Below are 11796 nucleotides of genomic sequence, written 5' to 3'. Positions count from 1 at the left end.
TCTCTCTCTCTCTCTCTCTCTCTATATATATATATATATATATATATCATCTATCTATCTACTTATCTCTATCTATTTCTCTCTATCTATCTATCTCCCTCTCTCTCTCTATTTCTCTCTCTCTCATCTATCTATTTATCTCTCTATCTCTATCTCTCTAACTCTCTCTCCCTCTCCCTCTCTCTCTCTCATTTTTTATTTTTATTTTCCTCAGGCCTTTGCTGAGGCCTTCAAAGCCTGCCTTGCATGCAGGCAGTGCCCTGGCCTACTATAGGCCAAGTTTAGGGGGCCTGATGCCCACAAACGCCGGCTTCCAAGGGGCTCTGGAGGGCTTTGGAAGCCGGCAGCCAGGGAGGCACCTTTGGAAGCTGGCAGGACAACCAGGTAAGTGCTCTTACCGGCGTACAAGACGTCCCCCCAACTTTTGACCCCGTTTTAGAGGGTCAGAAAGTAGTCTTGTACGCCGGAATATACAGTAAATCTCATGAAGGCCTCGTGAAATTAAGGGGAAGTTGTAGAAAAAATTATTTCCAGACACAATTATTAGCCTGGTTCTGGGCACAACTCAAGATATCAGTTATGACTCATAAATCCCTTTAGATCTAGGTTCTGGGGCTCAATATTTGTTCATACAAGAGGGCCCAAGCTTTCAGATTTTGAGGGGAAATTCTACAGCCAGTTCCATCATCCTCTCCAGTCTCTTACTGATTGCCTTCAACTGTGAATGTATTTCCCTCCCCCCTTACTAATGTATTGTAAATAGGGTTTTAAAACGTATGAAGTTATATTGAATAGGTCAAAAAACCACATGTACCTCTAATTGATTTTTTTAAAAAAATAGTTGCACACAATAAAAGAATAAATCGCAAATATTAAGACCTTGCTTAGCTTCCAAGATTAGACAGGATCTGCTGCCTTTAGGGAGATAATCAGAAGAAAGTTCTTCAATGTATGTTCCACCATTGAGAAAGCCTACGCATCAAGCACACTTCCAAAGGCAGAAGTATTTGAACCAAATACGGAAAATAGTGCCCAAGTAAGCTTCTGCAGAAGTCAGTCCTTAAATAAATGGCTTGAGACCAGATTAGGGCATTATAGGTTGTAGCCAGCACTTTGATTTGAGCCAGGAAATGAAGTGGAAGCTAATGCATATGAAAAAAAACCCCTAGTGTAATATGTTCCCAACTGTACACACCCCAGTAGCCATTCTGCATGATGCATTTCCTGAAAGCTGGAGGAATTTTCAAGTACTTTTCATGGAAAACCCACATATAACAAATTGCAATAACCAGCTCTGGATGTGACCAAAGGCATATGACATGGCCAGAGCTTAAAACACTGGGAATAATGAATGGACATGCAATTGCATGAACACTCCATGATTCAGGCAGTAGTTTCTTCTTTAAAAAATGCCAATAAAGCTCTGGTTGGCAACATTAATGAAGTAATTAAACACTGCTCCCCTGTGCAAAACTACAGCATATTAAACTGGAATACAAAATGTTACAGGTACCAGTTCCCATCTCATCTTGGAAGCTAAGCAGGGTCAGCTCTAGTTAGTACTTGGATGGGAGACTACCAACAAATACCAGGTTCAGTAGGCTATATTTCAGAGGAATGAACTGGCAAAGCCACCTCTGAGTATTCTTTGCCTAAGAAACCCCTATGAAATTCATGGGGTTATCATATGACAGATGACTTCAAGATACATACACATACATATAAGCACTTTACAAAAAGAGAAGGAGAGATATATTGTACTACTTTACCAGTTATAATAGTGCCGATAAAAAGGAAGGCACAAAGGAAGAGATTGCCTGCTTGAGTCCCGAAGTCATCAATGATCTGTCCTTGGCTGATTGTGAAAATGATTCCAAAAATCTAGCAGAAGATTTTTTTTAAAGTCATATTAAGAAACTGAGCAAAATTATGCAGCATACCCCTTCTTGACCAATTGAATCAGCAGGAACATGGTAAGTCAGCACTCACATAAATTAAACTGATTAAACTGTCCCACTCTGGCTGGGATTAACAAGTGGGTTTAGGCCATAATATTAAGGGCTATGCCCAGGATCGTCAAAACAGACATCTCCTTATCAAGGATATCCATAACTGGTGATGCTTTTAATAAATCTTCTCAAACCCTTAGAATTTCATCTCAACAGTCTGCTATTCCATCACAATCCCACTAGTCTAAGAATGGGAAGCATAATTTCTTATCACAATTTTTATCATGATAAAGCTTTGGCAATCTGTAGTCGGATGATCTGCTTTCTGCACTGCCAAGTGCCATTTTCCAGGAGGAAGGGAAAGAGGTTGCAACAGCCAACCAACTCCCAAATCCAGCTGCTGTGTTGACTTCAGGAAGGTGTTGGCAGCCAGAATCACTTTAACCCCCCGCTTTATCCCAAAGCATGAGGCTGCTTTGGGAACGTGTTAGTGGTCAGGGCCACTCCTCCTCCTGCATCCCCATCCTGAAGCTCAATGCTGCTGTGTGCACATTTATCTAACAGCCCCATGTTTCAGGAGGAAGCAGTGGGACAAGCGATCCTGGCTGTCAACACTTTCCCATAACTGGCTGCCGTGTGAATGTGTACACAGAAGCCAGCTTCAGGAAGGTACTGGAATCTGCAATCACAGGGAGAGGAATGGGGAAGCAGAGGAGAGCAGCAGAATCACACCAACTCACACCATGTGACTGCCTAAAAAGTGGAACTGCAGCAGATAGAGCCTACCATACTAAGGCAGTCATGGAACAGCAGTGAGACTGAGAGCCTATTGACAGGTTTTGCCCGTCAATAAAAAGATGCTCATCAGTAACAAATGGAATGCAAGGCAGCAACAGGATGGACATGATGTTGTGTGACAAATACTGGCCAAAGACATTTTTATCCTGTTAAAATTCCACTTTTTAGCTTCGTGTGATAAAGTTCTTAGATGGCTTCCCTATCATTAATAGTTCTTACAATAAAATCTTCATTTGTTTCTTTTGCCACTGGTATCTTTATTCCTTAATAAGTATTACTAGCTGCTGGACACATGCACTCTCATCATTCTTTTCACTCTCTTCTGCTTTGCACAGGCATCTATCTGAATTTGATCCCCCAAACAACCACTTCTGCTTAGTTATATAGGTCATATATGAGAATAATAAAACACAATGTGCCTAATAAAGGGCTATAGAGTGGATATTAAGTAACATTCATGATACATATTATGTTGCTCTCTTTATGGATGATGAAAAGAAAAGTCAAGGTGTTTTGTCATGGGGAAGAAAAAGAAAGGCTGGTGTCTGCTGATGTCTCCTTTACCCACACAGATGGATTCTAAGATGAGCTCTATCAGTGTTTTAGGAAAAGGCACTGCTATGGGTTTCATCATGAAACCAAATTCAAGAGGTTTCTGGGAATTGTTACGATAGTCCGATTACAAAAACAAAAATTACAGCAGTACATTATGGAATATCTGGATCAATCAGTTGATGAAGTTGCTGTCATATCCAACAACCAAGCCATAGCTAGATGTGTATATGCCTACCTACATAGTTGTTGATCAAGCACTCACCTGTGCAGATACATTAAGAAGGCCCGATGATGTCCCTTCTGATTCTGGGTATGTTAATTCTGCTGCAAATTCAAAGCCCAGTGGCAGATACCCTGTCATAAAAAAACTGTAGCATAGGAGAAATAATTAAGTATCAGGGCCATGACATTTAATAGGGATAAACCTACTCCAGACTCCATTTCTCCCCAAACTCTCAAGTAATGAGTACAAGTAACTGCTTACTTGTAGTTTTATTCCTTCACTACTAAGTTACAAGACAACTGAAATAACTTCATTTGGAATATGTTTTAGTTACTTTTGTTGTTTTGGAATGTGGTCTTGCTACTTAAGAACTGTTTGCACCACAGGCTAGTAGAATATAGCTTTCTAATGGGTTTTTAAAATCAATAAAAATGAACTATTTTAGAGACTTCTGAATAAAAAGAAAGATAATACCTCCTTTAATCTCTTATAATTGTAATTATAATGTATCACACCATTTTTTGGGTAAACCTTGAAATGCTGACTGTGTAATTACTTAAAAAATAACTTTCCACACTCTGGTTTCTCCTGAGCCACAACACAGTCCCATCAATTCTCTCTCAGCACTTCAGTCATCTAGGCTGCCCCAGACAAGATATTCTTGGTCAGCAAAGACACTAAAGTGTGTAGAGGCAGTTATACATATCTCATACTGATCAAGAATCCTTTTTTCATATTACTCCCTCCCCATCCACTCTACAGAAGAGCAGGGAGGAATTTCCATCTCACTGTCAGAGGAAACACCTACTGCCTCTGAGGGAAGCTTTGAAAAATGAACCCTTGAGGGGCAAGGAGAGAAGCTAACTTACCCCAGCACACCTGCAGTCACAAAGACCACCCAGATGTGACCTAGGTCCAGAGTAAAAGTGTAAATCACCATGCCCACAAATGACATGACATAAACCAGCAGGGTCGTCTGCCTGTAACAGAAAAAGTACCATCAGAACTAAACTACTACTCCCTGTATTCAATATTTCTCTTTCATTCATACTTTACCAGATTTGAATTTAATATGGTCTGTTATGAGGGAAAGATGCAAAAATCAAAGTAACATGCAAGCCTTTTTTTTTTTTAATGGTTATACTATTCATCATTTCTGAATTTTGAAATGCAGTATCAATAGGCTGCCAAGTAGCAAGATGTTAGATATCTGGAAGCCTAAATTGAAACTGAATAGACTCCTCAACATGGAACAAAACCAACATACATTTACTGAATAACAATAGATAAGAGCAAGTCATGTGACAAGATCTGATTGCTGTAAAAGCTTCCAGTCCAATATGCTTTCTAGTCAAAGGAATGAGGGAATCTGCCATGTCTCCTTTGGTTACATTTCACCTATTTCAAGAACCTGGTTGGCTGGCTGGCTGGCAGGCTACAGAAGGAGACTAGCAATGTGTGAAAGGGAGATAAAGAAGAACCTTGCGCTGAGATAAGTTGTGTCCATGAAAAGATCTCACTGTTTCTCAAACTGCTTACCTAAAGTCAGAGAACCCGGCAGAAAAGGATAGACAGTTAACTTGACAGATGTAAAGGTACATGGAAGTAACTCAATATGTGTATATTAATACAAATGAAATTAATACAACACCATTCTGAAGTGGGCAGATAGCAGAGATTACTACTTTTTGGAAAATCGAAACTACAGCAGGCATTATTCTAATCTGTAGCTGGGCCCATTGTATGCATCAGGAAAATAAAATGCACAGAACGAAACAGTCTTTCATGGGTCTTAATTTTTTTTAAAAAAGATGATTTTTAGTTTATTTGTTTCTAATGTGTAGAAAAGAGTGTGGGATGCAGTTGACAATGCCTGCAGCAACACAGTCACATCCAAAGCAGCTTCATGCATGTACCTTCTTTGGTCAGCGAAGGTGTTGCTCCAAATATTATCCTATTATTATAAGATTACAAACACTAAAAGGTTACAGCAGTCTTTTAAAATTTTCTGATTATCTTATTCTTATTACCTTGATACCATTTTTCTAACTTCTTGTGGTGCTTAGAGAATAAACCCTGAGCTACACCATGACTCCCAGAGGGAGATAATAGCATCTTGCTCCATAGATAAGGGACAAGCTATCATCCAGAGAAACAGAGAAAAGGAGCCTGGTGTGCAAGCATGCAGCAACAGCAAAATAAGAATTCATTGCCTGAAGATCCCTAGCAAGAAATTGCACACTACATCTACATGCATAAGCAGCCCTGCCACTCTTCGGCTCCTTGTTCTTGTCCTTTGCCCTATCATTTCTCTCGAGAGAAAGATTAAAGATTTTTGCACAGTGAGCTGGGGGAAAACAGAGCCCTTGCTGAGAAAGCCAGCTGAAGACACCACCACAAGCAAGCTCAACAAACCAGAACATGCCAGCTCCATTCTCTGGATATGGGTGGATGGGAGACAAGAGCAAATCATAATCTAATCTCCACTTCTGCAGATTCAACAGCATTTCTCCTACAAACAAGAAAAAACTGTTTTATCTCTTCTCTCACTGAGAAACTAGAATGCCACCTCAGCCCACAATCCATACCTTATAGATTCAGTCGTGTGTGTGTGTGTGTGTGTGTGTGTGTGTGTTTATGGTCTCTTGCTTTGGGACTGCTTGCCAAATAATAGTACACATATAATTTCAATTTTAAGACAACACAAGTCTTTTTGCATGCAGTCTCTCATACACACATGTATAGCCTAGTTATACACTTTATATATTCTGAAACCACTTTTGTTTGTCCCAAGATTTGACCTATTTCATGGGGATTTCTTGGCAAAATCTATTAGGAAGTTTGCTATTGCCAAAGGTGCTATTTCACAACTGTAACTGCAGTTTAAAAGCCACATATGATAATCTTTCCAGTGGCCCTCTAGAAGTTTTTTGACTGCAACTCTCATCATCTCAAGACAGCATAACCAATGTCCACATATACCCAAACTCCAACTTCTACCCAACAATTACAGAAGTATGAATTCAGAATTTGGAAGAATTACCTTTGTGGACTACAATTCCCTGAATATCCTTGCCAGCAGCATCACTAGTTGTATTGGCTAAAGAATTTGGGAAAAGTTAATCTTCATCCAAAACGCACTGCAGAAATAATCCAGTTTGAGATCACTTTAACTGCCCTGGCTCAGTGCTAGGGAATTCTGGGAATTGTAGTTTATTGTGGCACCAGAACTGTATGACAGAGAAGACTAAATGCTTTACAAAACTACAGTTCCCAGAATTCCCTAGCATTGAGCCAGGGCAGTTAAAGAAGTCTCAAATTGCATTATTTCTACAGCATGTTTTGGCTCCTCTCAGTCTAAAAAAGGAAACATTTTAAGTCTAAAAAGATAAATTTTGTATCAGGCCACTACAGTATAAGCATTAGGTCAGCAGTGTTAAAATGTGGCTCTTGGCTCCTGCAGTATAGCCAGAAGGCTCTTTGATGGAAATTTCCATGAAGTGGCCCAGCTGCCTTCCAAAGACAGTGACTCAAGAATGCCATAAGCATTCACTAAACCATGACTGAGTCACACTAATAACATTGCAACACCCTGCACATCCACAAGTTGCAGCCACTGTGTGGAAAAAATGGAAGAAGGCATCTAACAATAAAATAAAATGAACTAAGTTAAAAAAAAAACATTTTTAAAAAAATATTCAATTTAAAATATCAAATAAAATCCAGAACTTGGAAAAATTACCCACCCGGCTAGCATAGCCAGTGGAAATTCTCCAGCAACCCTCAATCTTCTACAAGATTACCTGTTTCTAGTTCTAGACTTTTTGAGCATGCTGGGTTACAATTCCCAGAACCAGTCCTAACTATGATGGTTAGGATTTATGGAAATTACAGTTCAATATATCTAGAGTGCATCATGTTACGAGAAAACTACTCAAACTAGTCACCAATTTTCTTAGTTTTCTTATAGCCTGAACAGCCCTGTAGATCTTCCTCTCTGTTTTTCTCAGAATATTTTTGTTGTGAGCATGTCATTCACGCCTGTGGTTTTAAATAGTAGTTCCTGTAGCTTTCATTTATAAAGAGATCATAACAAGTTTGAATCACACAGAAAATGAGTTAAAGAAAGAAAGGAAAGAGGCAGGCAAGCAGAGCTCTAGAAAGAAGAGTGACAGGAGGTATCAGTGAGTCTCCTAGCTGTCTATCACCAGTGGGCAGCTTCTGTTATCAAGTCCCCACACAAACAGAAGGTACATGTCATGTTATGTCCTAACATGGAGGCTACAGGGGAGGTGGTGGAATCCTTCCCTATGATATAGCTCAAGAGCTAGTATGGTATAGTAAATTGAATATTGGAATATGGCTGCATCTGCACTGCAGAAATGATCCAGTTTTACGCCATTTTAACTGTCGTGGCTCAATTCTATGGAATTCTCTGACAGAAAAGGTGAAATGTCTCACAAATTTACAATTCCCAGTGTTCCACAGTACTGAGTCATGGAAATTAAAGTGGTGTCAAACTGGATTATTTCTGCAATGTGGATGCAGGTCAAGACTCTGGAGACCAGGGTTCAAATCCCCACTCAACTAAAGAATCTGACTGGGTGATTTTGGCAAGTCATACTCTTTCAGCCTTGGGAGAAGGCGATGGTAAAGCCCCTCTGAACAAATCTTGGCAAGAAAACCCTGTGATAGAGTCACCTTAGAGTCACCATAAGTCGGAAATTACTTGAGGCACACAGCAACATGATGTAGCTCAGAGGCACAGGAAAAAATGAAATTCACCTTCCTAGCCTCATTAGGGATTTCTGCAACAACTTTATTTGGGCCACTACCATCAACTATGACCAGACCTTATATTATTTTTTAAATGTAATTTATTCCCAATTGCTCAAGTTTGTGTGTGTGTGTGTGTCTTCAAGTCATCGTTCGACTTATGGAAATCTCATTAATTTCATAAATTTTTCTTAGGGAAGAGATATTCAGAGGTGGTTTTGCCGGTTCCTTCCTCTGAAATATAGCCTACAGCTCCTGATATTCATTTTTGGTCTTTCATCCAAGTACTAACTAGGGCTGAACCTGCTTAGCCTCCAAGATCAAATGGGATCTGGTGCCTTTAGAGTATTTAGGCCCTAAAAAGGGGGAGGCATTTGTTGCATTATATGTTTTTCATTACATGAAAGTAATTTGTTGCATCACTCATTATTATTATGTTGCCAAGGCATAGAACTGGAAGGGGCCCCAACTGAGTCCAACTTCCAGCCTCTTAATGTAGGATCTCCAGCTAGAGCAGGGGTCGGCAACCTACGGCCCGCGGGCGGCCCAAGAGCACGGGAGGACGGCCCCTGGCAGACCCTGCCGCCGATTGCCGCCACCGGAAGCGCTCCATTTCCTCCCCACCCCCTGGGATGGCCCCTGGCCTCCCATGGGGCGGGGGCAAGCGCTGGGGCCGCCGGAAGTGCTCCCGTTTTCCTTCCTCCCTCCCCCTGGGATGGCCCCTGGCCTGCGCCAGGGGGTGGGGGCAAAGCGATGGGGCCGCCCCGGAGCGCTCCTTCCCCCCCCCGCCACCCTGGGAATGCCTCTGGCCTTCCAGGGGCGGGGGCAAGCGCGGGGGAAGAAGGAGAATGGAGGAGGAGGAGGAGGGAGGGAAGGAGGATGAAGAAGAGAAGAAAGGAGGAGGAAGGAAGAAGGAGCAAGAGGAGAGGGAGGGAGGGAGGGAGGATGAAAGAAGAGGAGGAAGAAGGAGGGAGAAGGAGGAGCAAGAGGAGGAGGGAGGGAGGGGAGGAGGAAGTAAGAGGAGGAAGAAGGAGGAAGGAAGAAAGGAGCAGGAGAGGATGGAGGTGCGGTGCGGGAGGCGCCGGAGGAGGCAAGAGTGAATCTTCCTACCTTCTCTTTTTCTTCCGGTGCGCCAGTGGCCCTTTTGTCCAAGACAGCCAAAATAAACTGCTTCGAGTCACAGTGGAGTATGGTGTTTCACAATATGCATGCGTCCTAATGAGTCCCTAAGCCCCCCCCGAAAGCCACGCATCCAGTCCGAGTGTGCTTTGGTGCGACTTCTGGACTCGTAGGACCGCATTCATCATTGAAACACCAAGACCTCCCACTGTGACGTCGAAGCGCTTTTATTTTGCTGTCTATAACAGCCAGTGGGTGACTTTCCAAAGGCATTGCTGTGTATTTTCAGTGCGTTCACCATGCCGAAAGGTCGGCTTTTACATGAGAGTGGTAGTGAGAGGATAAATGGCAGTTTGTGGGACATGCACTCTTTCTGAAGGTGAGACAGTGTGACTTTCCAAAGTGCATTTCTGTGTATTTTCAGTGCTTTCAATGCTAAAAGGTCTGCTTTAACAGTGAGAGTGGTTTCGGCCTTCCCCTTCGGCCGAAAGGGCCCCTTGGAGCCCTTTCGGCCGAAGGATGGGGCCAAGGAGGAGAGGGCAGGCATACACCTCCTCCTCCCCGCGGGGCTTTGGCAGCCCTGAGGTGTCTTTCGGAGGACACTTCAGGCCTGGCAAAGCCGCGCGCCTGTTGCTCCTGCCCCTCACGGGCCCTTACTGCTTCTCTGAGAGGCAGCTGGGGGCCACGGAAGGTCAGGAGGAGCAGACGCGCGCCTGTCACCCCCTCTCCCAATCCCCCCCTTCTAGCTGTCTCTCAGACAGCTGGAGGTTGGGAAAGGGAGCAGAGAAAGCCCCGCCCCCCGAGGGTGGAAGCTCCCCCCCCGGCACGCAGCCCCGCCCCCGGAGGGTGGAAGCTCCCCCCCTTTCGGCCCCCCAGTTGTCTCAGGGACAGCAACTCGGCCCCCGGCTCAAAAAGGTTGCCCTGAGCTAGAGCATCCCAGCAGGTAACTGTATTGATCCTTCTTGAATAGTTTCAGAGACAGCAACTCCAACCACCTCTCTGGGTAATTGGTTACATTGTCAAACAGCTCTTACTGTCAACAAGTTCCTTCTGGTGTTCAACTGAAATCTATCTTCCTGGAACTTAAAACCATTAGACCTGGTCCCACTCTCTGGGCCAGCAGAGAACAAACCTGCATCCTCCTCACTGTGACAGCACTTTAGATATTTAAAAATGGCAATCATGTCACCCGCTCAGATTTTTCTTCACCAACCTGAACATGACCAGCTCCTTCAACTTTTCCTATATGTTTCATTCTCCATACTTCTTATCATCCTTGTTGCCTTTTTCTGAACTGGCTCCAATTTGTCTACTTTCTTCTCAAAATGAGGTGTCCACAACTGAACACAATACTACAGATGAGGTCTGATCAGCATAAAATATAGTGGGAGTATTACTTCTTTTGTCTTGGAAAGTATGGTTCTATTAATGCAGGATAAAATATGATTTGCCTTTTTTGCTTCGGCATCATATTACTGGGTCATGTTCAACTTGCAATCAAAAGCCTGTTCTCTGGAGAAAGAGAAAGGGGAGAGGAAGACTGAAGGACTTACTTATACATTTTGGTTCTATCCAACCAGATGCCGGTAATCAAAGCTCCAACCATGCCCGCCACTACTATAGTGAGACCAATTCTGCCAGCATTCAATTCCTCTCCCTGCAGGAAGACAGAAACACAGAGAGCAGTTAATTTTTGACTACAGAAAAAGCTGAGATACCAGAAGGCCTCAGACTGACATTGCCAGTTCTGAAAGCTAGTGAGGCAGAGCAGATCGGCTATCTGTTAGGACCAAAGAGACCCAGGCCATCCTCTCCTATGAAGCTCAATGGGTAATCCATTGGCCAGCCATGACTCAGATTAACTTTCCTTACTGATTTAAGATGATAAAATGAAGCAAGAAAGAACAGAGGACACTGAGCTTTTAAGAACAGGGAGGGCAACTTTGGAAGGTCTGGGACCAATTTTGAATGCACACATCCCCAGACCTTCCATGAATTGCACTGCTTTGAAAACTATGGTGTCTAGGAAGTTTCACCCTCAAAACTACAGATGACCAAGATTTCACTCTTTTCCTAACACAAGGCCCAGCAGTTTGCTTTAGAGGAAACCAGTAATTCTCCTTGGTTTGAACCTAAATAAATAAATAAATAAATCCACAAGAAATAGCAGTTAAACTGGGTGAGGGATGTGTAGTTTCCAATGAATTTTTAAAAGTTCAGCCCACCATATATTTTAAATTTGCTTTCACAACATTTCGTCAAAGGCTGGTTGTTTCTTCATTGCAAAAGAATGCTTTGCTGTAGCAGTTTCGGAAATCAGAAAGGGAAAGGCAACCAAGACAGGAAACACCAGCTGCTATTAGACTAGGCAAGCCA

General features: G+C 42.7%; 1 protein-coding gene across 11 annotated transcripts in view; it reads right to left on the bottom strand.

Annotated features, from left to right (window-relative positions):
- Window positions 1-11796, bottom strand: part of FLVCR2 (FLVCR heme transporter 2) — a 69252-nt gene that overhangs the window by 13317 nt on the left and 44139 nt on the right. For 6 of the 11 annotated variants that reach the window (XM_042455962.1, XM_042455963.1, XM_042455959.1 and 3 more), the window contains exons 5-8: window positions 10974-11077; window positions 4395-4505; window positions 3565-3670; window positions 1770-1881 (exon numbers count right to left, since the gene is read on the bottom strand). In XM_042455962.1, coding sequence (XP_042311896.1) covers window positions 1770-1881; window positions 3565-3670; window positions 4395-4505; window positions 10974-11077 — 433 coding nt within the window. The remainder of the gene's footprint in view (window positions 1-1769; window positions 1882-3564; window positions 3671-4394; window positions 4506-10973; window positions 11078-11796) is intronic. The other 5 variants (XR_006102633.1, XR_006102637.1, XM_042455934.1 and 2 more) reach the window with 1 other exon arrangement.

This window comes from Sceloporus undulatus, chromosome 1 (genome assembly GCF_019175285.1).
Source record: "Sceloporus undulatus isolate JIND9_A2432 ecotype Alabama chromosome 1, SceUnd_v1.1, whole genome shotgun sequence".
NCBI classification, from domain to species: Eukaryota; Metazoa; Chordata; class Lepidosauria; order Squamata; family Phrynosomatidae; genus Sceloporus; species Sceloporus undulatus.
The sequence above is the reverse complement of the archived record's forward strand: the minus strand, read 5'-3'. Positions and strand labels throughout refer to the sequence as shown.